The sequence below is a fragment of the Corvus moneduloides genome, chromosome 24 (assembly GCF_009650955.1).
Source record: "Corvus moneduloides isolate bCorMon1 chromosome 24, bCorMon1.pri, whole genome shotgun sequence".
Lineage (NCBI taxonomy): Eukaryota > Metazoa > Chordata > Aves > Passeriformes > Corvidae > Corvus > Corvus moneduloides.
The window spans coordinates 6,701,288-6,728,517 of NC_045499.1; the positions used below are offsets into that span (position 1 = coordinate 6,701,288).

The window sequence follows — 27,230 nt, forward strand, 5'->3', positions numbered from 1 at the left end:
CTGCAGATTCCTCTTGGCGGGGCTGACGTGAATGTCGACAACGGGAATTCAGCACTCGAGAGTCACTGCGGTAAAGCAAGGCCTGAAGGGTGAAGATTCCTATTTATACTGTGACTCATGGCACAGCACACCACTTACAGAGAGCTTACAACAACGTGAGGAGCAGGAGCAGGTAAGATTTAATATGGGAATAAGGGTTAAAACAAAACTTTTCATGGGTCGACTGACAGAGCTGCAGGAGCCGAAATGTGACACAGCCCCCTCAGTCAAAGCCAAAACCAGCAGGAGAGGGACAACAGATCTGCCAGTCGTCGTGGGGAAGGGTGTCACACACAGGGAGATGGTTTGGAGTCTGTCTGCATCGAACATCTGAAGGAAAATTAAATAGCTACAAACAGCAGTATCTTTCTGAATGACGGCGAGGTGTCTGAGTGTCTCATTAATGCACCACAGAGAATAATGTCTGTCTTCAGATCACCTTGGCTGTACTGCAACTTGTATGAAACCTCAGGGGAGAAAAGGAGTAAGTGAGAAAAATAGAGAGGGGAGCAGTTCCTGCAATGGCTCCTGGGGGTTGCTTTTTCACCTCCTTGCTGCCCTTCCCACCCGGGAACAGTCCCTCCTCACTGCTCTTTCTTGTCTGTTCAAATCACATCAATTTAAAAGGGTTATGAAAGGCTGTATTTAATCAAATGTTTTTTGTGTCCAGGTGTCTTTGTCTGTCTCCTTTCCCAGATTTATCCAGAGACAATTATCTCACATTGGAGACTCTTTCCCCTTGAGGACCAATGAGAATATCCACTTAAAATTTTAAAAACAATTGGCCCAGCAGAATGCCTGTAGATCCTTTTTCACATCCTGTTACCTGTGCTCTGGGGCACAGTCCCAGCCACCTGCTGCGTCCCCCTTGGTGGAGGGGAGCTCCCCAAACTGGAACTGCTCTTTGTCCTGCAGTGCTCGGTACTCAGATAGTCACAGGAAAATATCTTCATAATAAAAAATAACTGAATAGAATCTGACAGACTTTTCTCCCCCAGGAATATAGACATGAGGAATTTCAAAGGCGTGACCAAGCCTGTGATACACCAAAGCCATTAAAATTCATTTAGGCTGCCCAGCACTGTAAGAATAATGACACAGTGTATGTGCTTGTACAGTAGAAGCCACTGTGGAGATTTTCCAAATCCCCTTGCAATGAATGGAAGCGGCATGTCCAGAGCCTCTGAAGTGCTACAATAAAAGTTGATATTCATAAACCCACCCACGATTTAAAATAAGTGGTCTACAGAGGGTAGTAAGTAACGCACATACAGATTAACACATTTACCCTTTGCTGAGTGAATACTGTACTGTTAATTTTTTGTAGTAAGTAATTTTCTGTAGGCTCATAAATCATGTTTGTGTGTTCTGTGAGCTGTGTCCTCTCCTCGGGGATGGGCACGGCCCCAGGGCTGCCGGAGCTCAGGGAGTGCAGGGTGGGATTTTGGGGTGTCTGTGCAGGGCCAGGAGCTGGGCGCAGTGATGGTTTTGGGGTATTCCGGGCCCGTCCGCACCGGGACCGCTCTGTCCCCCCCTAGTCCCCGCTCTGTCCCCCCCTTGTCCCCGCTCTGTCCCCCCCTTGTCCCTGCTCTGTCCCCGCTCTGTCCCCGCTCTGTCCCGCTCTGTCCCCGCTCTGTCCCCGCTCTATCCCCGCTCTGTCCCCCCCTAGTCCCCGCTCTGTCCCCGCTCTGTCCCCCCCAGTCCCCGCTCTGTCCCGCTCTGTCCCGCTCTGTCCCCCCCCCAGTCCCCGCTCTGTCCCCGCTCTGTCCCGCTCTGTCCCCGCTCTGTCCCCGCTCTATCCCCGCTCTGTCCCCCCCTAGTCCCCGCTCTGTCCCCGCTCTGTCCCCCCCAGTCCCCGCTCTGTCCCGCTCTGTCCCGCTCTGTCCCCCCCCCAGTCCCCGCTCTGTCCCCGCTCTATCCCCGCTCTGTCCCGCTCTGTCCCCGCTCTGTCCCCCCCCCAGTCCCCGCTCTGTCCCCGCTCTGTCCCGCTCTGTCCCCGCTCTGTCCCCCCCCCAGTCCCCGCTCTGTCCCGCTCTGTCCCCGCTCTGTCCCCGCTCTGTCCCCCGCTCTGTCCCCGCTCTGTCCCGCTCTGTCCCCGCTCTGTCCCCGCTCTGTCCCGCTCTATCCCCGCTCTGTCCCCGCTCTATCCCCGCTGTGTCCCCGCTGTGTCCCCGCTCTGTCCCCGCTGTCCCCGCTCTGTCCCCGCTCTGTCCCCGCTCTGTCCCCTCTGTCCCCGCTCTGTCCCCGCTCTATCCCCGCTCTGTCCCCGCTCTATCCCCGCTGTGTCCCCGCTCTGTCCCCGCTCTGTCCCGCTCTGTCCCCGCTCTGTCCCTGCTCTGTCCCCCCCTAGTCCCTGCACTGTCCCGCTCTGTCCCCGCTCTATCCCCGCTCTGTCCCGCTCTATCCCCGCTCTGTCCCCGCTCTGTCCCCGCTCTATCCCCGCTCTGTCCCGCTCTATCCCCGCTCTGTCCCCGCTCTGTTCCGCTCTGTCCCCGCTCTGTCCCTGCTCTGTCCCCCCCTAGTCCCTGCACTGTCCCGCTCTGTCCCCGCTCTATCCCCGCTCTATCCCCGCTCTATCCCCGCTCTATCCCCGCTCTGTCCCCGCTCTATCCCCGCTCTGTCCCGCTCTGTCCCCGCTCTGTCCCGCTCTGTCCCCGCTCTGTCCCCCCCAGTCCCCGCTCTGTCCCCGCTCTGTCCCGCTCTGTCCCCGCTCTGTCCCCCCCAGTCCCCGCTCTGTCCCGCTCTATCCCCGCTCTATCCCCGCTGTGTCCCCGCTGTGTCCCCGCTCTGTCCCGCTCTGTCCCCGCTCTGTCCCCGCTCTGTCCCCCCCTAGTCCCTGCACTGTCCCGCTCTGTCCCCGCTCTATCCCCGCTCTGTCCCCGCTCTGTCCCCGCTCTGTCCCCGCTCTATCCCCGCTCTGTCCCCCCCAGTCCCCGCTCTGTCCCGCCCTGTCCCGCCCTGAGGCGGAGCCGCCGCCATCTTCCCTCTGCCCCGGCGCCCCCTGGCGGCGGCACCGGCGGCTCGCCCCGGCTCGGGATTACGGCACATCTCGCGAGACTTCGCCCACCCGCCCCGCCAAGATGGCGGCGCCCGCGGAGGCGCAGGGCCGGTTCCGCACCCGGGACGTGCTGGTGCCCGGCGGCCCCTCCGACTTCGGCTCCCTCCTGCTGTCGCCGCCGGTGGTAGCGGGGCTGGAGGCTGCCGGGTTCCATCGGCCGTCGCCGGTGCAGCTGAAGGCCATCCCTCTGGGGCGCTGCGGGCTGGGTGAGCGGGCGGGCCGGGCGCGGGGCTGGGGGCTCCCCGGGGGCTGCCCTGACCCCCGTGGCCGCTCTTTGCAGATCTCATCGTGCAGGCCAAGTCTGGCACCGGCAAGACCTGCGTGTTCGCCACCATCGCCCTGGACGCGGTGCTGCTGGAGAGCCCCGCCACGCAGGTGGGCCCGGGCCGGGGGTGCTTTAGGAGGGGAAATCGCTCTTTTGGGGGGAAATACGGCGTTGAAGGCCGTGAGACACAGCGCTGGAAAGCACCACCGCGCTGGGAGCGAGCTCTCAGCGCCGTCCTGCGGCTTTAATCCTCCCGTTTAATCCTTGCCCCGCGCAGATCCTGATCCTGGCTCCCACGAGGGAGATTGCCGTGCAGATCCACGCCGTGATCACAGCGATTGCCATAAAAATGGAAGGCTTGGAATGCCATGTCTTCATTGGAGGGACTCCTCTGAGCCAGGACAAAAGCAGGCTGAAGAAGTGCCACATAGCTGTGGGCTCCCCAGGTAGGGAGGAGCTTTGCTGAGATTTGTGTCCTGTGTGATCCTCCACGGTACAATAACTGGGGCTTCAGAAGGCTGGCTTGGGTTTGTTTGTTGTCATTAACAGGGCACAGCCTCAAAGGTAATTTAAAAATACTTTAAAAGTTCATCATTAGAATGTTTCAGTTCATGTTCTTGAAGCTGTTTTTACTTTTCCCTCCCCTGCAGGTCGGATCAAGCAGCTCATCGAGCTGGACTACCTGAGCACAGCCAGCGTCCGGCTCTTCGTCCTGGACGAGGCAGACAAGCTGCTGGAGGAGGGCAGCTTCCAGGAACAGATCAAGTAAGGAAAAACCCTTCCCTCATGCCTGTATCATTACATCAGGTGTGTTTTGGTAAATAATTCCCATGGCTTTGTCCCGCAGTTGGATCTACTCCTCACTCCCAACCAATAAGCAGATGTTGGCAGTTTCAGCCACTTACCCTGAGTCCTTGGCTGCTGCTCTCACCAGGTACATGAGGGAGCCCACGTTTGTGAGGCTGAACCCCACGGATCCAGGCCTCCTTGGTAAGCGCATGAACAGCAGGTAGAGCGACACTGTTAGCAACAAATTCAGAGGACGAGACTAAAACCAAAACACATGCCTTTAAAATGCATGATTTTCCATAATTTCACCTGTATCTGAGTTGTTCAGTTTACGGATATTGATTCCCAGTGTTGATGTTGTGAATCTTGAAGTGGAATGAGATGGTCTTTGAAGGCTTTTCCATCCCAAACCAGTCTGTGATTCTGTATATTTAAAATACTAGTGACAAATGGAACTTTGCTGTTTCTATCATTCAAAGAATATTTCAGCCTTTTAAGAAAAACTTTTCCTGGAGGTTCTTATGCTTGTCTTTGTTTGAAGTTTTCCTTCAGCTGCAGTATCACATGATTACAGGACTACAGGTTTTTATGGCAACCCCTAATCTGTTGTTTTGGTTTCTTGCTCAGGGCTGAAGCAGTACTACAAAATTGTGAATTCCCATCCCCTTCCACATAAAACCTTTGAGGAAAAAACCCGGCACCTGCAGGAGTTGTTCAGTAAGATCCCATTCAACCAAGCCTTAGTCTTCTCAAATCTGCACAGCAGGTAATGCATTTGAAATAACATCTGGACAAAGCTTGTTTGAAAGCAGCGGTTGTAATGTCCAGCCATGGATAAATTTCTGTGCATATGGATAAATTTATGAGACCTGTGAGGTCTCATAGCAGTCTGCAAACTTCAGGTGTGAAATACACCCTGAGGAATGCAGCGGGAAATACTGAAAATACAGAAATGCAGTCCTTGGCTGTAGAGAGTAACCTAAGAAATGCCCTGGGGTTGTTAGGCCTGGGGTTTTATTTCCAATTTTCATTGTGTGTGTTCCCTCAGGGCTCAACATCTGGCTGAAATACTGACATCCAGAGGCTTCCCTGCCGAGTGCATTTCAGGTAAATCCATTTACAACTTTCTGATTCTACTGAAATTGTGCATAAACGTGACCTAAAATAGGAAAATTAATCTTGAATCTTGCCTTGCACGGCCTCTGGTTAAATGGCTGAGAAGAACATTTGAACCTTCATAGGTCTTTTCAAGACTCAACAAGCAAAAGAATTATTTCTGTAATGAGTGACCTGAGTTTTCAAGTTTTGTTTGTTCCTTCTTTACATATTTGGAAGTGGTGTTTGAGGAAGTTTCTGTCTTACTTGTGACAATACAAAGCAACATTTTCTAAAATGTGAGGGGCGTAAAGATGAAGAATGTAACCTGCTTCTGATTTTTATCTTCCTAGGCAACATGAATCAGAATCAGCGACTTGATGCCATGGCTAAATTAAAGCAATTCCACTGCAGAGTTCTGATTTCCACAGACTTGGTGAGCTTTTACTGCTTTCAAACAAGCTTTTTACAGATTTTATTTCAAACTTATTAACTGCTCTGCAAATTTTACAGCATGCAGGAGTATTGCACATAAAGTTACTTCAGAGGATTAGATTTGGCTTGGAAGTGGAGAGAACATGAATGTGCTGATAAGCACCGTGGGGTTTCTGACTTCTTTTCACTGTGAGGCTCAGAAATCACCCCCAGTGCCTCATCTGCCTGCCCATGGCAGGGGGTTGGAATGGGATGATACTTTTAGGGCTCATCCAACCCAACCCATTCTGTGATCTGGCTCAAAAGTAGTTTTCAATTTATCTGTTGCTTTGCAGCTGGAAGTTTTACTCTGTGGGCAGTGTGTTGTGAGTGCCAAACATGGCAGAGATGACCCTGGGGAGGTTGGACCAGATGACCCCACTCTGGTCCCGTCCAGCCTCTCTGTGGGTCTGTATTTATTTAAAGCTCTGCTGAATTATTCAGCTCTCACTGCCCTTTTTTCCTCCTCACTTTCTGCAGACATCTCGTGGAATTGATGCTGAGAGGGTGAACCTGGTCATCAACCTGGACGTGCCCCTGGACTGGGAGACCTACATGCACCGCATTGGCCGAGCCGGGCGCTTCGGTAGGGACAGCCCTGGCACCCTGCAGCTCTGCTGGGCTCTGCTGGCCCTCCTTGGGAATTAACTCTGTTCCATCTCACAGGCACCTTGGGTTTATCTGTGACCTACTGCTGCCGTGGGGAGGAGGAGAACACGATGATGAAAATTGCTCGGAAGTGCAACCTGCAGCTTCTTCCTCTGCCGGGTAGGCTCTGTGCTGGGGATGCCGCTGGGCTTGGGGGTTTTCTGCTAGTCAGAGCTTCAGACAAGTCCAGGGGGCTGATGTGGGGCTCTTCTGCTGGGGCTGCTTTGCTTTTAGTCCAGGTTCTTCACACTCTGCTCCTGACAAGTGATGTAGTGTTTGTCTTGAGCTGTCTTTGATGCCTTCTATGAAGGAAATGTTCTGGCTCTTTAAACTCTTGAAGAATTGAAGGGGTTGGTTTGTGGTCCTCACTTGATGTCTTAACATGTGATTTTGAGAAGCTTCACTTGGGTACTTGTGTGAGTTCAGAGGGAGGGATGCACTTGATTGAGTGGCTGCTTGTTTTTCTGCTGTGCAGAGCCCATCCCTCCTGGAATGATGGAGCAGTTTGAAGATGGGGAGGTAGAAGTTAAACCTGCAATACCTACAGCTCCTTTGGGGAATTGTGACACTGTGTGTCCTAAACCAGAGGAACCAGTGCTGCAGCCTGTCCAGAATGGCTTTTCAGACTTACCTCAGCCTCTCTCTAATCTTCCAAGGGATAATTCTTCTGTAGAAAGGCCAAAAAAGACTCTGAAGCAAAAAAAGATAAAAAAGTGCACAAATCCTGCAAATGTAAAGGAAAATAGTAGAACCCCCCAAACTTCCAACTGTCGCACAGAACGGAGGAATCAAGTCAAACCCATCTCCAGGATGGATGCACAGCACAGCACGCAGGCTCCAGATGAGGAGGCCTTAAAAAAAAATCTTCCCAAAATTCCATGCTTGTCTTCTTTCAAAAACCAACTCACCAATCCCTGGAGCTTCTCAGATTTCGTTGAAGACTATGAGCATTTCATTAAAGAAGGGTCAGAGAGAGAGGTGGAGATTTTAAGAAGTTATTCAGGCCCAGGAGAGCAACGTGAGCTGCCCAGAAGTGGGGATGTGGAGTGGGAAGAGATGGAACATCACACAGAGATGGCAGCAAACGGGGATGTGTCTGCTGACTCTGATGGCTCAGACAGCTCCAGGGATTCCCTTAGTAGTGGGGCCGATAACTCGTGCTTTGGGGCACTTTCAGACACACAGGACCGAAATGCTGTGCCCGCAGCACGGCAGGGCCCGGCAGCTTTCTGTCCTGCACCAGAGAAGCCTTGGGAGCGATCCCACATCACAAGGCAAAATGAAGTGAAAAAGAAAGTTCTGAAACCAAGTGCTAAACACAAGAAAAGCCACAACCATCAATTCTCCAGTCCTTCCACGAGGAGGACTGAAGAGGAGCAGACCTGCAGCTCCTGGGATGATGCTCTGCATGAGGGCTGGAGTTACGAGGACTACTGGCAATGTTACTACGATGCCTGGCAGAGCTACTACGCAGCAGTGTCCCACTACAGCAGGAGTTACTGGCAGTTCAGCTGGATGAGTGCCTACCACGTCAACTCAGTCTATCTCCGGGAGCTGCTGAAAGGTGGGGATTGATGTCCTGATGCTCCTGGTTGGGACTAGGAATGGACAGGGTCTGTGACAACAGTGCTGCCCTAAAGGACACTGATAAGGGACAGACATTGTTTGAGATTGAAGAAAAATGGAGTCTTTTTATAAGCAGCTGTGTCTGGTAAATGTTTTACAGAGGTCCAGTGACCATGTTACAATTTGTTAATAAAAGGAAAAGAAAGGATGCTCAGGTGGAATCTTTTCAATCCAAAGTAAACAAAGGATGATAAAAGGCAGCCACTTCCACGTAAGAAATGTCAGAAAGGAGAAAATACAAAGCAATCCCAGTTGTATTTCATGGAATCCCAGACTGGTTTGTGTGGGAAGGGACCTTAAAGCTCATCTTGCTCCACCCCTGCCCTGGGCAAGGACACCTCCCACTGTCCCAGGCTGCTCCCAGCCCCAATGTCCAGCCTGGCCTGGGGCATTGCCAGGGATCCAGGGGCAGCCCCAGCTGCTCTGGGCACCCTGTGCCAGGGCCTCACCTCCCTCTTGCCTTGCCTTCCCTGTGACTGTTGGGTGAAGATGAATTCCCTGTGTGACTCCAGGGTCTGTTCAAAGTTGGTGATCATCCCATTTTCCCTAATTCTCTTGGTAAACACCAGGCACTGACTATATCCCTGTGAAGTGGCAGAGTGAAACGAGCATCTCAATGCCTGTATTGCTAATTTAAATCCAGTTAATTAACACTGAATAAATAACATTTCTATAGCAAGGTGTGCAGCAAGCTGTGTGGTAGAGGATTTAATTATGTAGAAAATGTGCAGCAATCATAATTGGTCTGTCCCTCTGGGTGCAACAATATCAGACTTCCCACACTTACAGGAAAGCTTTAATTAGAAATGGAATTACCTATTAGTGCTAAAACTAATTGATATTTCCTGTTTGGCTTGTACAGAGCTGTCCTGGGGCAGGAAAAGATGGGAGTGCTGGCTGGCTCAGGGTGCTGACCCCGGGTTGCCTCTGCACTAATTTTGAAAGGTTTTCTTTTTGTACTTTGTTCCTGCCTTATTCCCTTTGTGTCACAAATGACTCCAGGGAGGGGTTTCCCTTTGTCTTCGTAGTTGGAAAAGGCCAAGACAGCTTGATTCTGTTTCCAAGATGATTTTTTTGCAACTCTTAACATTCCCAAAGAGGACACGGTGAGGGATGCACTTCAGTATCTGCATTATTGCTGTCCTGTGACATCCCACTGATTTCATTAATGATTGCTTGGGGAAGAGTTAATTGGTATTTAAATGCAACTCAGTGGCCTTGGTCAACACCCAAAATTCTCCAAAAGAACCTCCCAGAAGTTTTTTAGAAGAAATTACAGCATCCTGTTGGTATTTGTGGCACATACTCTGTTTAATCCGGATTGGATACATCAGGTACAGCAGTGGCACAAGACTCAATACTGTAAATGATATACAAGTTTCAACATATGCACTACAATTCCAAAAGAAGACAACAGGAAACTTGGTTCTTCTAGAAAGTTGTTCTCAAATGAAGCTACCTGCAGTTGTGTCCAGTACATTTCGTATCTGTCCTCTGATGTTTGTAAAGCAAAGCCCATTTAAAGTACGAAAATAGAAAATAATAAAGTTGAGAGCTTCTTATAACATAGAACTCCTAAAGAAAACACCATTGCATTGGAATGCCATACTGGTTTATCAAAAATAGACCATCACACCATTTTTAGAGACTTGGTTGGCCCGAGGAGCCCCCGGGAGCTCCCAGTCATGGTTGAACAGTGGGGAAGAGCATTGGTGTGGTTGGGACCTTCTCCCAGCTGAGGCTCTGGAATAGCACTGGTTTAACCCAAAGTGGGAAGGGACACACGGATACACACAGAGGAACAGACCTGACTGAGAACAGGAGGAGGGATTTTCACAAGCTCTTTGTCACCTGGTCTTTTGTTCCACCTAAAGCATTTCTGGCACAGGTTTTGCTCCCTGAACAGAAGGAGCAGTTCTGGCGCTCTGTATCCAGAATTCCCTGTGGGATTTTGGGGTGGCGTGAATTGAGCTCCACTCAGTGCAAGAGGAGGTGCTCATTGCTCTACAGGCTGTAGAATTGGCAGAGAGGTGAAATGACTTCTTTGAGGTCACTTAGTGGTTGCTCAGGAAATCAGGAGCAGAACCCAGGCTGCTGATGCTCAGCTCCTGATGTTCACTGCCTCCCCTTTGCTCTTACAGTTTTAGAAAGAGAAAATCACCATGGGCAGAGTTTTTGGCAAATACAAAGCCTAAAAAACTTGGGCTTTAAACCCATGGATCTACTGCAGTTGGCTCCAAGTGTTGGAGAAAAATGTATGTTTTAAAACAAAAAATTAATTGAGATAGACTGGATGGGTGAATCATGTGGAAAAGGTGTTTTATTCACCTAACTTTAAAAGCAGAATTAAGTTTGCAGTTCAAAGCTATTGATATTCACCAGCCCTCCACGAGTGCTGACTTTGTAACTCTGCCTTAGTCCAACAGATAAAACACTACGAAGTCCCAGGGATGTTGCAACACATAAATTAAATGTGATTTTTCATTTCCTGAATTTACAATACATGCAAGATGCAGCATGTTTGCAACCTCTTTACTTAGAAAAGCAAAATCTTGAAGGAAATTTGCTTTCTTTAGCTGGTATTAATCTGATTTTCATGCACATGCCTGAAGCTGTCTAGATGAGAATGACAAGTGCTGGGTTGCAGTACAGGTGTATTAGCAACAGGCTTAGGTTAAACAAGTGGCATTGACTAAATTTAGTCTTTCTGGCCAATTAAAGATATACATTGAATTATCCACGAACTTTATTCCACACTAAAGCCATGTGTGTTACTTGGGTTGTCTTTTCCCCTGTTCACTTTTAACAAAGGTAATTATTTAATAGATAAAAGCAGTCTCTGCGATAAGAATTTGGTGCAGAAAGTTTTATATTTCTCATGTGGAAAGGAGGGGAAATGGTGCAAGGGACTATAAATGGCAGCAAGAGAAATACAAGGAAATACAAGGAAAGAATTATGGCTGAACAGCTGGGGAAAAATCCTTGACATTGAAGTCTGTCACTCTGGAATGAGCTCTCCAGGGAGGCAGTGGGAGTCCTGGGAGTATTTGAAGTCTAAGCTAGAAAAAGCAATGCCATATCACAGTGAAGGATCTTGTGCTAGTGGAGGATGGATTCAACTGTTTAATTCTTTAATTTTTGTGTGCCAAGATGTATTATCTGTGGCCTCTTCTTTAGGGGTGTCCTTAAGATTTTTAAGGAAAATGAAAGCAAAGGGTGGATTTTGGAAAGAGTAGATGGATGTCAAAGCCTATGTGTGAAAGGTATTCTTCATCATTTGCTGCCAGCTGGGTGTGAATCCTGTTAGCAGCTCAATGCCAGGTGAGAAGAGAGGAAATCTAATGATAGAAGAGGCTGAAAATCGGTGAAAATATTTTTCCTTCAAAAAAAGCTTTGGAAAGGAAATAAAATGCTCAGAAAAAGGAGTTGCTCCTTTGATATTTTTAATATTGCTTTAGGAAAGTCTGAAAAAATAATGCCCTTCCACTTGCTTTGTGTACAAAGAATCCATTTTTATCTCTTTTTTAAAGGAACTTTTCTAAAACTCTAAAAAGTCGTAAGGAATGAGAGGAGGGGGAAGGCTTTGAACTGAAGTGCCAGCACAGCACTGAGGTTCTGCCAGGCTCATGGGGCTGTTCTCCAGAGCCTGCCCCTGATCCTGGTGCTGTTCCTGGCAGGGGGACCCCAGCTGGAGCAGCCCCTGCCCGGTGCCCGGGGACGGCCGGGAGGGCAGGGCCGGGTGCTGGTTTAGTGTCGGGGTCCAGGGACGTGTGTGAGCCCGGGGAAGGGTTGGGGTGCTGGTAAGGCAGGGCAGCACTGGGAGCACTGGAGGGAATGATCCACGTCCTTCAGGTGAAGTTCTGCCTTAGGAACTCTCAGGAGTGGCTTGGCCTGCTCTCGGTGCCGTTTAAGGATTCTGAAGTTTGGGGAAGCTGTTGTGCCTCCCTTTGGTCAGGGCCGAGGGGCCGTAGTGCAGCTCCCTGCTCTGCTGTGCGGACGCTGGTCCTTCTCCCCCTGTGCAGCCCGGGGATGCTCTGTTGCTGCCTGGCAGCCCCTGCAGGGATGGATCTCTGTCCCTGCAGCTCCCGTGGGTGCTCAGTGCCCTCCCGGGGGGGCTCCCAGGCTTTCCACAGCGCAGTCCCAGGTGCTTTCAGAAGCTTTCCTTGGGCTACTGCAGAGGATAAAGGGAGCTAATGCCTCCATTAAAAATACTTTTAGCCCTGTTCCTCTAGGCTTAGACTTCCTTAATTTTGTGTGTTTTTATCCTCTGAGAGCCTGTGCTGAGGAACTGACAGCGTGGGGCAGCACCTGCCCAGTTCATGGCAGAGGCACAAGCCGTGGTTCCCCAGCAAGGATAACAATTCCTGGTTTAGGGAAGGGAACAGAGGCTGTGGCTGCTTTGGCAATCAGAGCCCAAGCAGCCAGCCAGAAACTCCTGGAACTGGCATTCCTCCTTTTTTTAAACTCTTAAAATTGAATGTTATATTTTCTTTTCCAAAAAGTTTGTTTGCCAGCAATTAGAAGCCCTAATAGTGCTTTGGACAAGGGCTGCCACGATGGCTATTTACAGATACAGAGATGTGAAGTGCTTTGTTCACCACTCCACACTAAATCAGGAATAAGAAAGGCAGCACCAAGAATCCAGGTGGAATCCCTGACTCTTTGTAATTTTTATTCCTGTCCCCTGTCAGCACGGGGGCATTTCACCCTCACTCTGTGCCAGTGGAGATGAGGTTGCAAAGGTGGCAAGTGGTGGAGAGCAAGGCCTCTGATCTAGAACAGCAGGGGTGCTCAGATGATGACAGTTGATGAAATTAAAGCAAAGATTAAATTAAAACATCAAGAAAAAAACTCAATAATGGTCAGATTAACTGCAGTATAACCTCCTACAGGAAGCAGCAAAAGGCAGAGCATTTTAATCTTTTAAAACAGGACTAAACATAGTTTTGGGTAACATATTACAGCACTGGAATAAATGACTAGAAGCTGGTGCAGCTACTGGAGGCTCAGCCATAGCCCTACTGTTCCTAGGATGTTGTAGGATTCTAAGGAGGGTATTGAGTTAATGCATCAGCCATCACTCACTCGCAGCAGGAGCGCTACCAAAGCAGGGTGCCAGCTCGTATGTGTAAGTCAGCGTTAATTACCTATACATGTATGAGTCTGTAATTAGTTACATGTGTATGTATATGTGCATATAAATATTACATCAGGAGAGGTTATGGCAGATGTTAAAAAAAAAATCATCCCTTTGCTGAATCAGCCTCAAACACGCTTTGAGCCCTTCTTCTAACTCTGACGTTGGTAAAATCACTGCTCCGAACAGGACATGGGATGTCTTTCCCTGTTCCCTCCAGGCTGGTGGGGGCAGTGCATTGGCCTTGGAGAGGTTTGTGCCATGACCACAGGGATCAGCCAGACAGGGTGGGACAGGTGGGCGGGAACGCGGGGGATGTTCCTCACTCTGCCCTTCAGGGATCCCCCTGTAAAAGGGGGCTCCAGGAAGGCAGAACGGCAGGAAAAGGTTCCTCTTGGCAGGGGGGAATCAGTTATGTCAGGCCCATGAATTTCCTCACGGTGAATCATTCCTAGGAAGGTCTCAGGACGAGGTGCCAGTCACAGGATGAGGTACCTGGCAGTACCACACAGTGTTCTTCAGTTTTTGGTTATCTGTTAGTTCATGATTAGACTTTGCCCAAGCTAAGTGTAGAACTGTGAAAAGGAAACGCTGTCTGTACCAAGCGTTATCAAACGTTTCCCAAACTCCAGTACTGCTCCCCCTTCTCAAGCAGATCCTGTGCTGGGACTGGAGAACTGAAATTGCTGACCTGGTCTATCCCCAAAATCAATGCAGCCCAGAAGCCATGGATGGGACAACTGGAGCCCTAAGACTGTGAAAAAGCCAAATACCTCTCTGTCCATGCAAGATATTTGGCTCCGGGGTTAATTATTATCAAGTATAAATCCAGACATTATTTGGCTACTATTTACAATGGGTTATACGTCCAGTGCTAGCAAAGAAATTTCTATATAGAAACCAAAACTTAAAAATCATGGGCATACATTACAAGGAACCTCTGTTAGACTCAGGAACGCTTGATGCAGTCGAGTTCAGTGCTTTCATTCTTTGCCATTTGTGTGCACAGTATTAAAAAAGAATCCTACCTTTTTTTTTTCCTTTTTAAAAATACAGAACTGTAGTCTAGTCACACTCTTACAAGTAAGTGATAACAAAAATAGAAAGCAGATACCCAGGTGAGACTAAAACTCTACTAAAGCCTGTCTCTTTTTTTTGTTGTTGTTTTTGCTTTTCTCCACAAATATGTTTCCACAGACAATAATTAGCAGACAAACACACTGTTTGCAATTGCACTGTATTGACTTAAAAGGTGGATACAAAATAGTCTAAATCCAGGGTGGGAGGTGTGTGTGTGCGTGTGGGTGTGCACAGGGGGTGCTGGCACACCTGGGGTCCTGCTGGGCACCCACCCTGGCAAGGCCCTGCCCTCGAGTTCGGTGGCTCTGCACACTCACACACACACACACACAGCGATGGGGGAACTGCTGTGACAGGTGGCTTCTTTTGTCTAAATTTTTCCTATAAAAGAAAAAAAAAAAGTGAAATTTTGGTTGGTTTAAAGGTTCTGCTCCATGAAGAAAAAAAAAAAAAAATCACAAAATCCATTGTTTTTCACCTTTTCAGTCATTTCCTCATGAATAAATATTATCCATTAAAAACCTTTAAAAAGGTGCTGCGATACACAGTGTTATATTTCCATTTGCTTCAGTGACTCTCTGGTTGCCATGATGATTCCTTCCTCCAGCCTCTGCAGCTGCTTTTTGCCCCGTGCCACGGCACAAGTCGCTCTCCACGCAGGCTTTCCCTCCATCCAGCCCCTTCCTCCCTCTCCCCCTCGTGCCTCAGTCCGTGTCTGGAGAAGCTGCCCCGCTCGGGCCCCTCGGTGACAAACGCCGGCTCGGTCCGTGCCGGCAGCAAGGAGGGGGCGTGGAGGTGAGCAGGGAGAGGGGCTCCGGGCTCCCCCGGCCCTTCCGCGCAGGACGCGCCTTACAGGGCGGAGACCTTGACGATGTTGGTGGTGGCCGAGCTGGGAATGTTCGTGGCGTGGCCGGGGCTGCCCGGGCCGGGTCTGCTCTCGCCCTCGGGCGTCAGCGCCGGCGGCGTGGGGATGCTGATGATGGCTGTGGTGATCTGGGCAGCTTTGCAGTTCGGTCTCAGCCCATCGTCTGATTTCATGTTGAGGCTGGAACGACTAGAAAACAAATTTAGTGCTTGGCTTGTTTTTCAAAATGAGGTAGTAGAAAGGATGGGAATGGTTGTGGTTCTTAATCAGGATCTTATTCAGCTGAAATATTCAAAGACTCCACTTAAACGTCGTCCTCCCCCCCCCCCCCCCCCCCCGTTCCTGCAAGGCACCATTTATGTCTACACAGATTACACCAAGCTTTGGTAATGTTCCCCCTGGTTAGGATACAGCTTTTCACAGGGCAAATTGTTCTGTTTCCATTTCCTTCTTGCATAATTCTAGTTTATTTAAAAGGACATCTAAATACACCGTCCTGTGTACTGCATCTTTTCAGAGCACAGGTAGTTCTTTCTGAGAAAGATGTTGTCTTCCTTGCATTTCAAATACCTCTTTCATATTCACTGTCCCTTGATCTTTTCTATTTTATTTCTCTCTGCAGTAGTTTCAAGGATCTGACAGCTGGGAGCATTCTTATTAGATCTGCATCAATTGCATCCTATAATTAATTACAGAGGGAAAATGATAGGTTGATTTCTGTGCATCTGCACAGCTACAGGAGTCTGCTATTACCAGCCCAACATGTTCATTTTCAACACAAGGCCTGTCCTTTCAGAATGTAAAGCTCCCAGTTGGGAAGCGGCTGCTGTTGTTACCTCGGAGTGACTCACCAGAGGATGGTTTCTGATCTCTCAAACACCAGGAATAGAACCCACTCCGTTCCCTGGATGCCTCGGGCACAACCTGAGAGTGGGGCAGCCTCAGGCACTGGGTGCTTCTGCCAGTGGCAACCAGTACACCCACTTGGTTGCATTCCACATGAAAAACAGCTGAAAAGCTTTTTTTTCTCTCTCCATCCTTGCACAGTTTGGTAAGCAAGTGAAATAAGTGTTGACTTTTAAAATATCACTGGCATCTGATTTAGCACCCAGAAAAGTTGACACTCCTGTGAATTACTGCTTCAGGTGCTGGTTTAAAATATTGTCATGTTGAAACTGAAATAGCTGGAGACTTGTTTTGTACTTATTCATTCATAATTCATGCTCTGAAATGCCCTTCTGTCACAAAGCAATCGCTTGCTGCCCTAAAGGCAGCTTTGTTTCGGTTTTTACATCCCTTTGATAGGAATGAGGAGAAGAGGAATGGGACATTCAAAACCAGCCCTGGTGCACAAAAAACTTAATGGGCTGAGGGGGATTTAGAAAGTAATTTAATTTTTGCAGGAATTATATGGTGAATAAATGATTCTTTTTCAGCAATTTATGTATAAAATTAAATTTAAAATATTTTGTATTAAAGGACACTTTAACTGTGTCCTTTATGGCTTTTTAGGTCACAGCTACTAAGACACCATTGTGAAATTCCTCTTGTTTGTTTTCCAGTGATGCTTAGAGTGGCAATTTAGATTTTTGGACAATGGAAATCAGTGGAGTGTCCCGGGGGGACCACGTCAGCTCTCCAACAGCTTTGGCTGACAGACACTGCTGGCCCATTCATTTTGCCAACATGACCATTCCCTGGGGAGCCTGTTCCGTGCCCCACCACCCTCTGGGAGAAGAACCTTTTCCTGATATCCACCTACAAGCTGCTGTGCTGGAGTCTGGCTTTAATCTGGTTCTTCCCAGGACAGCCAGGAGCCACTTCCCTTGGGTCATCACTGGGAGGGACACAAAGATGCTGCCACCAGCCCCTGGCTGGGGAACAGCCCTGCCAGCCCTGCAGCTGGGCACAGCTGGGCCCCAGCGCTCAGCACGCCCCCTGCCCTGTACCTGGTGGTGAGGGAGGGCTGCTCGCTGCACTGGATGTGGATGGTGCTGAGCTCCTGCATGCTCCGCAGGCGCGTGGCCGGGACGCTGGAGTTGGGCAGGTGCGTGGTCTTCTTGTTGCGCCGGGAGCAGCAGGACGTGGTCAGCCCGTGGTGGCTGGACAGGGAGGGGCTCCGGGACGAGGGGTAGTTCTGCATCGAGCTCTCCATGCAGTTCTGCTCAAACAGCTGCTCGTCGATGAACTCGTGGTTCTGGCAGGGGAGAAGCAGAGCTGTCACTCCCTGGGGACACCGACAGCCTGGGCTGGGGGGTGTCAGCCCCTGCTCTGTGGGAGATGCTCTCTGCCTCCGTGCCTGCAAAGGGCTGCACCGGGCAGATCTTAAAAAGAAATTACTCTGCCCTCACTGCAACCACGGAAGATTTTGGTCTCCTGTGTCCGCAGGGAAACAGGAGGAGCTGTTGCAGTGACAAAAGCGTGAGGATGTCACTGCTGCCTTGCTCACACAGTCTGAGATTGTCAGTCTGTTGGGTTCAAATCCATAGGGTTTGATTTTCTGTTCATTTTTTGTCTGGATTCCAGAATGGTCTCAGTAAGTCTGGAATGCCACATGGTTATGAAATCCAAAAGGAGTTCATGCTACTTTTCCTTTATCCCTGGGACCAGGATTGTATTTTATCTGGATGATCACCTGGCCATAGAACTTAATGCTTGCATTGGCTGTTGGGTTCAAAGCATCCCTGCAGTGCATGAGCTGGGAGGAATAAACATGGCAGTGGAGAGGGGAAAGTGTTCAGGGGGAAGGAAATTCAGAAAGCTGAATCTGTAAAGAGCTTTTGTGCTAAGGAACAGGAACTCCTGAAAGAAAGAACTCCTACATGTGGATATGAACACCCAGGTAGAGTGAACAGACTTCATCCAGTCCCTGTCGGCTTCAGAAAAGATGGGAAACAAAAGCAACCATGCTGAAGGCAGCCATCAGATTCCACTGGAACAAGTAACAACTCTCACAGGGAACAAGAGCACTGGGAAGCCAAAGGGAGCCACGTGCACAGACTCCCCAGGACCAGACCAGAACGAGAAGTAAGCAAACACTGTCCAGACATGTCACAGAGACCATACAGAAAACAGATCGAATTGAAAAGGAAATACCTTGATGGTGGAAGTTCGTACAGATAACAGGGGATCATCCACAAGATAGGACAATCCCTACAAGACAACATGCCAACAGAAGATAAAAACACAATTCATTGTCCATTCCAGCATTCAGAAGTTTAGTCCCAGCACTGCATCTCTCACCTCAGCATTCCAGCTCAAGTTTGAATGGGCAACAGGACCTTCTCTCAAAACCCTGAATCAGAATCCTTCTGACAATTAAGCTTTTGAGTGTTTTGTTCATGGAAACAGAACAAAACCCGTAACAACTTTATTACTTTGATCTTTTGAGAGCCGAAGGCAAAGGCAAACAAAGTTTCAGCTGCTGATTCACAAATCACAGATTGGGATTGCTTTGCCATTGAGTCACCAATGGACTGTGGGGTTTGATCAAACTCTGTGAAAACACAGAAGAAGGGTTTGGGTTGAAGGACTGGGTTCAGGGCACTCAGCACTTGGAGAAAATACAGCATGTGAATGTGCAGACTTAATCTGGGAGTTGGAATGGGAGGGAAAAAACCTCCTTTTGTTTGAACAAACTCCATCTGCTGTGGGAATATGACAAAGTAATCTCTGTTGTGGCAGCTACAAGTACTTCAGGGTCACTTTGTCATCTGACACAGCAGATTTGTGAGCCATTCACAGCCACTCAGCTGGAAGCGTGTGCCAGTGACAACCCAGAGACCAGGTCAATAAAGAATGTACTCTGAGAATCCTCTGCCTCGTTTCAGGAAAGGTGAATTGCCCATTAAAACAAGTTTGCAACCATGGTACATTCCTCATTCCATTCCTGCAACTGGATCACAAAATGACTCTTCAGTGTTTAAAAATGCTTTTACTACAATTTAAATTTTCTGTTGCATAGTGTTTTAATAGATTACGTGAAGTACAGGATCTCCACACAAACCCATTGAACTTTCTGGGCCAGTAATTCCAGACCGGAATCCAAATCTGCTGATTTGGTGCTACACCATGGTAATAACTGGCTGAAAAACATGAGGGAAAAACCTGTTGTGCAGCTTCTCCTTCTGAGTTTTAATCAAAATTCAAGCATCACTGTCATTGCCATTCTTTGCTGAAAAAGAGGAACATTTGGAACATTTTCAATCGCTGAGACTTACTGAGCAGGTTTGTGAGCAGTGTGGTGGGCTGACACAGCCAGGGTATCACACCCACTAATTAGGGTACCACGCCCACTAATTAGGGTACCACGCCCACTAACTGGGGCGCCGCACCACGAATTAGGGCACACTTTGGCCACGTTACTTCAGCTCATGAGCGATGGAGCAACTCCTGCAGCCCCAGAGGTGTTCACCTGCCCCTGGACAGCCTTTCTAAAAGCAGGGCAGACCCTGCAGGCAGGGCTGTCAGCTTTTGTTTGCTTCAGCCGATTTGTTCAAGTTTTCAAATGAAAGTGTTTTTGTGAAATATGGGTCATAGTACTGAAGGGTTGAGGCAGAAAGTTTTAAACTGAAGAGTCAGGTTGTGAAATATCTGTTGGTAATGTAACATTGAAATAAAGGCGAGATGAGTTGTGTAAAACAAATTCAGTAGTCATTGATACAGGAAGAATCAGTTCACTGCCCTTGGCACGGTGACCTTTAGAGCTCCTTGGGCTCAGGTCACTGTAATTAATTACTCAGCTTCTTCCAGTGTTTCTCTGAGGCCTAAGTGGTGCTATTCCAGCATAAGCCAAACTATGGAAGTGAAGGTGATTTGTCTAAAAGAAACCCTTGCAAGTCAGAAATCAAAAGTACATTTGATGATGGATGCAGATAGAAAAAGGCATGAATATTTCAAGTGTTAACCTCTCTTCATTCTCTCTAGAATGAATCATGGTATAGATAATGTGTTCCTTTACTGCAGAACCTTTTCTATAAACCTGGAAGCAAAACATATGTATCAAATAAATATCTGAAATGTTCCCAGAGACTTCTGCATACACAATCAGTCAGTAATGAAAAATAAAACTCTGGCTCCCAACACCTTGCAGGATGCAAACAGAACCATCATGCTGTACCAGCTGCCTGAGTGGCTTTGAGATAGATCACCTGCCCTTGCAAGCAGACAGAGATGAGAAAAGATGTGTGCAACCTTTAAACCCTTGAACAGAGTTCATCTTCTCTGAGCCATCTCCAAGGCCGAAGGTTATTTTTTCCCACCCTGTGGGCACTGGTGACCAGGCTGTGGTTTGGAGTCACCAGCAGCATCTTCCTCCCAAGGCAGCAGGACTGTCCCTTAGGGCTGATCAGCAGCAGCGATGGGTGTGTGATGTGTGGCTGACAGCACAAGGGAAATGCACTTTGGTTCTCTTTCAGGAGCACTGAAGAAATGAAACTTCTTATTTCTAGGATGTCCCTAACCCCTCACTGAAAATTTGCGTTCAGATGAACTTGACCAAGAAGCTGCTGCTGGCTCTGTACAGACGTGGGTGACTGAGGGGTACCAGATAATCCCATTTTATCCCTCTGCACAGGAATTGTTTTTATTATTTTAAAGACAACAAAATAGAAGTGCATTTAACCCATTGCAGAATGTTCCTGGGAGCCCAGAATGAGTGCCACCCTCGGAGGGAGTGTGACAGGGGTCACCTCAGAGCCCCCCGTGTGTAACCTCCTCCTTGGGGCGCCCTGGCCGGGCACCCAGAGCCGTGCGTGTGCAAGGTTGTGCTGGTACTTACGGTTGTTTTTTCCAGGCAGTGCAGCAGATGGTGGTGTTGGCTTTCGATTAAGGAGGTGCCTTTAGTCATGTGCTGTTCCTCTTCGGTGGATCCCTGAATAGCCACAAAAAGAGGAGGGGAACAAAACCCAAACCAGGTGTAAAACCATGAAAACAAACGGAGCCAGCAGGAGCTTACACTGGGGTAAAGATAACAATTTCAGCGTTGCCAGCTCTCGGGTTTTTCTCCTCACTCTTAGGAGGTTTCCTCAATTTTTTTTCTTAGCGATTTCACTTGTCCACTCAGGTGCACTCAGCTCTGATTCAAACCCTGTGTGTTTCTAGGCATTCTGTAGCTAGGGGGGAAATACGGGAAGGGCTGCTGACTTACGATGTCAAGCTCAGGAACCAGAAGGCAAAGGAAAAAAAGAATCTGTGCTGCTGTACTTTTCCAAAATACATTAAGATTTCTAAGCGTGCCGTGACCTTTGAATGCCAACAGATGTCCCCTGACCCCGAGTCTCTGTTGGGAGGCAAAGCAAAGCTGCCTGGCTCCCCCGGCTCTGCCCGAGCCGGGCAGTGCTGGGCCCTTGGAGCTCGGGTGCCGCTGCCCAGAGCTCCTGAGCCACGGCTGCACACGGGAGCAGGGAATGGCACAGTTAACATTTGGGGTTTAAGGATATACTCTTACTGCTATTTAAGTTTCTGGTCTCGAAACCGCCCGTGATTTCACGACACGTTAATCTGTTGTGTGTCTTTGAGGATGAGCGCTCTCAAAGACAATGACGTGCATTACAGCAGCAATTAGGTGGTGTAAGATGTGTCCCTGAGCCTCAGAAGGAAAGGGGGCTGGTGTCTTCTGTAATGCTTGAATCTGAAAGTCAGAAATGGATGTGCATGGCTGGAATCGCTGCTCAGACTCAAAACAGCAGGATCTGACTGCTCAGGAGAGGAAATGGGTGGCAGAACATCTTGCCAAGACATTGCTTGTTGCTCTCAAGGGGATCAAATTCAGCTGTGGTTAAAGCACTGCATTTAAATGCACCCCTGTGTCCCACTGCTTCCCCGCAAGTGCCTGCTCTGGATGCCATTCCCAGGCTGGTGCTGTGATCCTTAAGTGAAGGAATAACTCTGTCTCTGACAGGTGCCAAAACACAGCTGAAGTGGGACATTAAGGAAGCTGACTTCCCGTACACAGAATTAATAGAATCCTGTGGGAATGCATCTTAGGCAGGTTATGGATTTTTTTGTTGCTGTTGTTTTGGAGGATGAACATTCCCAGACGTATTTTTAGTAGTGGCCTAAAAAAAAATCAGTTCCATTTTTCTTATTAACAATCCTCCTGGTGAGGTAACACATCCAGCAGGTCCTGTTGGTTCCTGCTGAGATGACTGACTCCACTGAAGTCTGGGTTGGAATATTTCCCATGGAGGCCCTTGGAAGCCCTAAAGCAGAGATGATGCTGCACTAAAACACTGGGAAAAGAGAGAGGAAGAGCACATATTGCAAACAGTATCTTTTTATGAGGATTTGCCTAAGAGGAACTCTAAAAGGGGTCTGAGAGCCAAGACAGAGCTTCCACAGCTCTGGCAGGAGACCCAAACCAGTTGTTAAGTGTTGGCAGCACAGCCCAGGCTCTCCCTCTGCCTTCCACCTCAAGGCTGGGCTTGGTCCTGAGGGAAAGGGCTCAAGGGATGGCAGCGACCAGGAATAAGGAGTGGGACTTGTACCTTATCTTCCTTTGGGATTTTTTTTCAGTCAGCTCAGTGTTTCCAGAAGGGCAGAAACACCCGAGGTCATCCCACGTGGAAATTAGGCATGAGATCTGCAGGAGCTGCTGCCCTGGGCCAGGGCCAGTGCCAACGTCCCAGACACTTGGCATTTTGGGGGTAGTGCTGAGGAAAGGGAACCTACAGAGGTTGCGTCTGCAGGCGAACAAAATCTGTGTCTTCAGCAGAAGAGTTTGGCTGCAATGGAAGAGCTCGTGGGGGAGGGAGAGCTTTGCTCTTTGAGCAGGGATGCCAAAGATTTGATGCCAGTTACAATTCAGTTTGCTCTTGGAAGACATTCCGTGAACTGCTGGTTGCCTGGGGGGAGGCTGCAGCACACTGTGGTGTCAGTTCTGAAATCCAAAATTCTTCCACTTTACCTCTATTTCAGTGCTCCATCACTGGGTCCTGGTGAGCTGCTTCAGGGGCTGGGCTGGCCCTGCCCAGGAACAGCCACAGTGCTTATCTGGGGCTGGTGAAAAGGCACCGGACCTCCCGGCCTCCTGCTCCCGGGATGTGCACCTCCTGGCACTGCAGCTAAAAGGGAATTTCAGCTGCTGTACAAGGAGATTAGTGCTAAGAGGATATGTAGGCTGCTGCCATGGGAAGGAGCTCACCATCCCTTGAGCACTTTTGACATAAAGCCCACTAAAAAAATCTCAAAATGAGAAGAAAACAGTCTGAGGACTTTGTGTCTAGGTGGCAAATGCCACAAATCCACATGTTTGTGAAGCACAAGCCTGCATTCTTGCTGGAAGCAGATCTCCTTCCTGCTGCTGTCCTTGGATGAGTCCTTTTCTTCACTTTGATGGGAGGCTCCAGGCTGGAGACGTGCTGTTCCCTTGGAAGATGGTGTCAGTGTGTTCATTCTGGTGCTAATGAAAGGACACTCCGGCACACGTTCCGGAACCCTGAGCAGTCCTGTTTTCCCAATTTATTGGTTTGGCTGCAGAGCCAGAGCCAGGGCACGGCGTGGGGCCGTGGTGACCCCTCCCAGTGTCACACAATCTGCTGGGCCCTTGCTAAACACCCACAGTGAGCCCAGAGCTGTGGGATCACTGCTGATGGGAGAGAGAACGCCTGGTCATGGCCGTGGAGTAATTGCAGTTGGAATTACTGCTGGGGGACAGAGCAGCCCTGTGGCAGTCTGGCCATGTGCAGCCCATTACTGTTCACACAGATCCTGGGCAAGGTGTCAAAACAGGGCTTGTACCTGAGCAGGGAAGCAGTTTGACACTAATGTGACTGACAAATATGCACAGTATGGAGATAATATTTTGGTGTCTGTTACTGCAGCTACACAAGTCGTGTTCCTTTATGTTTTTACAGCTTAAAAAATTTGGCTGTCTAGACTGTGCTGTCATTCACATTTTGTACTCTTCAGAAGAGTTTGTTGTTCCGCCACAAAATGAAAGGACATAAAATCTTGCCTCCTGGAGTTAAACTGGTCATGTACACCTGAAAGGAAGAACGCTCTGCAGTTCTGTAATTAATTAGTGCCACTGCCTGGGGATGGAGAGACGTGTTGGGTCTTGATTCTGGCCCAAACCCTTCTGGGATTCTATGATTTAGAGCTATAAGCCCACCAGGAAGGAAGTTACAGCCAGAAAACCTTGTGAAAACTGCTATAGGAGCTCCTATAGATCTAAATTTAGTTATCAATGGGTAAAAAAAATCCTCTAGAACCTCTTTAGAAATGTTTCTGTTTTCCTTCCTGTGTCTACAGTAGCTTTGTAGCCAAAATGATCCTTTTCCCACTTATTTTTGCTCAAGTGCCAGAAGATGAACCCATTCAGCCAAATAGTTCTCTCAGCCTCGTGCATTTTGGACTTAAGCATTGGTGTGTCAGCTGCTCTTCCCTGAGTGGTCTTGGCAGGGAGTTTTGGTTGACAAGAGAAGTGAGGAGATCCTTGCTGGGATGACAGGCTGGAAGATCAAGTGCAAACTGAGTGATCCTGCTAAGCTCTCCTGGCAATTTTTAAAGACCAGAAACCTAAAGTTTAAAAGGAAATTTTAAATTTTTAGTCAAATTTTTGCATGTTTTCTGGGTAATGAAAAAGCAGAATCCCAGCAGAGCTGACTTCCCAGTCCTGAGCCTTTCCTGTGTGGGGATAAGCTCTGGGATAGGTATGACCAGTCATGGCCTTTATACAGAAACTCCTCCTGAACTGCTCAGCAGTGATGTATGGTGCAAGGAACAGATTTCTGAGCGTGGCTGCCATTTGCCGATCAGGAGACAATGTTGGATGTGTAGTCAGAGGGATCCAACTTGTTTTGGAAGGGAGAACAGAGCTGCTCTGGGGCCCCCACCTTCCAAATCCGTACTTGGTGTGAAGTGCTTTTGTTGAACAGTTTAGAAAGTTCCAGTTGTAACGGGCCAGATTTATCTGTCTCAGGCTGCACTGAGCACATCCTACGTGCAGAACCAGGTGCTGCACGACTCCCCTGTGCTGAGCCCACTGAGCTGGGCTAGGAGTGGGCTCATGTCCAGGGGAGCAGCTTTTGCAGGGGTTGGAAAGGTTTTCAGCTTTGATTTTACAGAACCATTGTGGTTGGAAAAGCCCCCCCAACTCCCTCAGCTGCTTCTCAGAGAACTTATTCTCTAGACCCTTCCCCAGCTCTGTTTCTCCTCTCTGGGCACAAAAGCAGGGCTGTGTCCCAGGGAGAGTGATATTGAGGATTAGATCCCAAGTGAGGATGCACAAATGAGTTCTAGGCGGCTCTGGGGCTCAATCAAATATTCTTCATCTCTCTCTTCGCTCCCCACCTACATGAAAGGCTGATTTATTTGAAATGAAATCCATGAAATGTGCTAATACCTGCTCTGGTGTTGATGAGGCTTAATGTAATAACCTCCTCTCGTGTTTGCTGGTTCTGCTGAGCAGTCTGAGCATTTAAAACTTTCCCCCTCCTGAGCAGCCAGAGGCCTCTGGAGGCCTTTAAAAATAAACCCACCACCAGCCTGCCTGAAACAGGAGCTAGGGAATATTTTCCTTGTCCTGTTGGAGATGATCAGATAGTAGATATTAGACTCTTAAAAAATAAATGGAAGGCAGTGGATATTTATAGTGTGGGCTGTGTAAATGAGTTCAGCTCCAACAGCTCCGTCACACCCAGGGATTAGAGGGAGCTGTGAACCTGCTCCTTGCTGGAAAGCCAGATCCTTTCCTAGCTCAAGGAGGAGCTCAAGGAAGCTTTTCCCTGCCATCCAGTCGAGCAGCTGGGTTCCAGCTGTGCCTGCACACCCCACGTGCAGTGTATGATAGCACATCCTGTGTGCCAGGCTGGGAATGAGCAGTGAGCTGAGAGACGGGGGGAGCCCGGGGAGAGGAGCGGGGCTGGGGGGTGGGCAGCTGTGGAGGGAGAGGGCTGTGCACTCACCGTGAGCTCCAGGGCCTCGTTGAGGAGCCCGTTGCGTTTGCTGTGCAGGTACGCGTTGGAGCTGCCCGTCTTGGCCACGCGGATCCGCGCCAGGCGCGCCTTCTGCGGGGACACAGAGCGGGTTAGGGCTGGGGTTGGGGAACAGAGAGGGGTTAGGGCTGGGGAACAGAGCGGGGTTAGGGCTGGGGTTGGGGCTGGGGAACAGAGCGGGGTTAGGGCTGGGGAACAGAGAGGGGTTAGGGCTGGGGTTGGGGTTGGGGAACAGAGAGGGGTTAGGGCTGGGGAACAGAGAGGGGTTAGGGCTGGGGAACAGAGAGGGGTTAGGGCTGGGGTTGGGGTTGGGGAACAGAGAGGGGTTAGGGCTGGGGTTGGGGAACAGAGAGGGGTTAGGGCTGGGGAACAGAGAGGGGTTAGGGCTGGGGTTGGGGAACAGAGAGGGGTTAGGGCTGGGGAACAGAGAGGGGTTAGGGCTGGGGTTGGGGAACAGAGAGGGGTTAGGGCTGGGGAACAGAGAGGGGTTAGGGCTGGGGAACAGAGAGGGGTTAGGGCTGGGGAACAGAGCGGGGTTAGGGCTGGGGAACAGAGAGGGGTTAGGGCTGGGGTTGGGGAACAGAGAGGGGTTAGGGCTGGGGAACAGAGAGGGGTTAGGGCTGGGGAACAGAGAGGGGTTAGGGCTGGGGCTGGGGAACAGAGAGGGGTTAGGGCTGGGGAACAGAGCGGGGTTAGGGCTGGGGAACAGAGAGGGGTTAGGGCTGGGGTTGGGGCTGGGGAACAGAGCGGGGTTAGGGCTGGGGAACAGAGAGGGGTTAGGGCTGGGGAACAGAGAGGGGTTAGGGCTGGGGTTGGGGAACAGAGAGGGGTTAGGGCTGGGGAACAGAGAGGGGTTAGGGCTGGGGAACAGAGAGGGGTTAGGGCTGGGGAACAGAGAGGGGTTAGGGCTGGGGCTGGGGCTGGGGAACAGAGCGGGGTTAGGGCTGGGGAACAGAGAGGGGTTAGGGCTGGGGAACAGAGCGGGGTTAGGGCTGGGGAACAGAGAGGGGTTAGGGCTGGGGTTGGGGAACAGAGAGGGGTTAGGGCTGGGGCTGGGGAACAGAGAGGGGTTAGGGCTGGGGAACAGAGAGGGGTTAGGGCTGGGGAACAGAGAGGGGTTAGGGCTGGGGTTGGGGAACAGAGAGGGGTTAGGGCTGGGGAACAGAGAGGGGTTAGGGCTGGGGAACAGAGCGGGGTTAGGGCTGGGGAACAGAGCA

General features: G+C 49.6%; 2 protein-coding genes across 7 annotated transcripts in view; one reads left to right on the plus strand and one right to left on the minus strand.

Moving 5' to 3' along the window:
• The first annotated feature begins 3,119 nt into the window (after positions 1–3,119).
• Positions 3,120–8,142, plus strand: DDX20 (DEAD-box helicase 20). The gene is made up of 11 exons (XM_032132855.1): positions 3,120–3,303; positions 3,378–3,472; positions 3,640–3,808; positions 4,013–4,127; positions 4,210–4,352; positions 4,779–4,917; positions 5,200–5,258; positions 5,600–5,682; positions 6,201–6,306; positions 6,387–6,488; positions 6,844–8,142. Exons 1-11 carry the CDS (start codon positions 3,120–3,122, stop codon positions 7,941–7,943), a joined length of 2,295 nt encoding a protein of 764 aa, XP_031988746.1. The 3' UTR covers positions 7,944–8,142.
• A 1,138-nt stretch (positions 8,143–9,280) lies between these two features.
• Positions 9,281–27,230, minus strand: part of KCND3 (potassium voltage-gated channel subfamily D member 3) — a 114,278-nt gene continuing 96,328 nt past the window's right edge. For 5 of the 6 annotated variants that reach the window (XM_032132856.1, XM_032132859.1, XM_032132857.1 and 2 more), the window contains exons 4-8: positions 25,984–26,085; positions 20,856–20,948; positions 18,173–18,229; positions 17,026–17,273; positions 9,281–15,265 (exon numbers count right to left, since the gene is read on the minus strand). In XM_032132856.1, coding sequence (XP_031988747.1) covers positions 15,061–15,265; positions 17,026–17,273; positions 18,173–18,229; positions 20,856–20,948; positions 25,984–26,085 — 705 coding nt within the window. In that variant the 3' untranslated portion in view covers positions 9,281–15,060. The remainder of the gene's footprint in view (positions 15,266–17,025; positions 17,274–18,172; positions 18,230–20,855; positions 20,949–25,983; positions 26,086–27,230) is intronic. The other variant, XM_032132862.1, reaches the window with a different exon arrangement.

Excerpts from the sequence above, each read along its gene's own strand:
- DDX20 (XM_032132855.1), top strand. The coding sequence starts at position 3,120 with ATGGCGGCGCCCGCGGAGGCGCAGGGCCGGTTCCGCACCCGGGACGTG. Across the intron at positions 4,128-4,209 it reads AGCTTCCAGGAACAGATCAA|TTGGATCTACTCCTCACTCC; the intron begins GTAAGGAAAAAC and ends TTTGTCCCGCAG. Across the intron at positions 5,683-6,200 it reads TTCTGATTTCCACAGACTTG|ACATCTCGTGGAATTGATGC; the intron begins GTGAGCTTTTAC and ends CACTTTCTGCAG.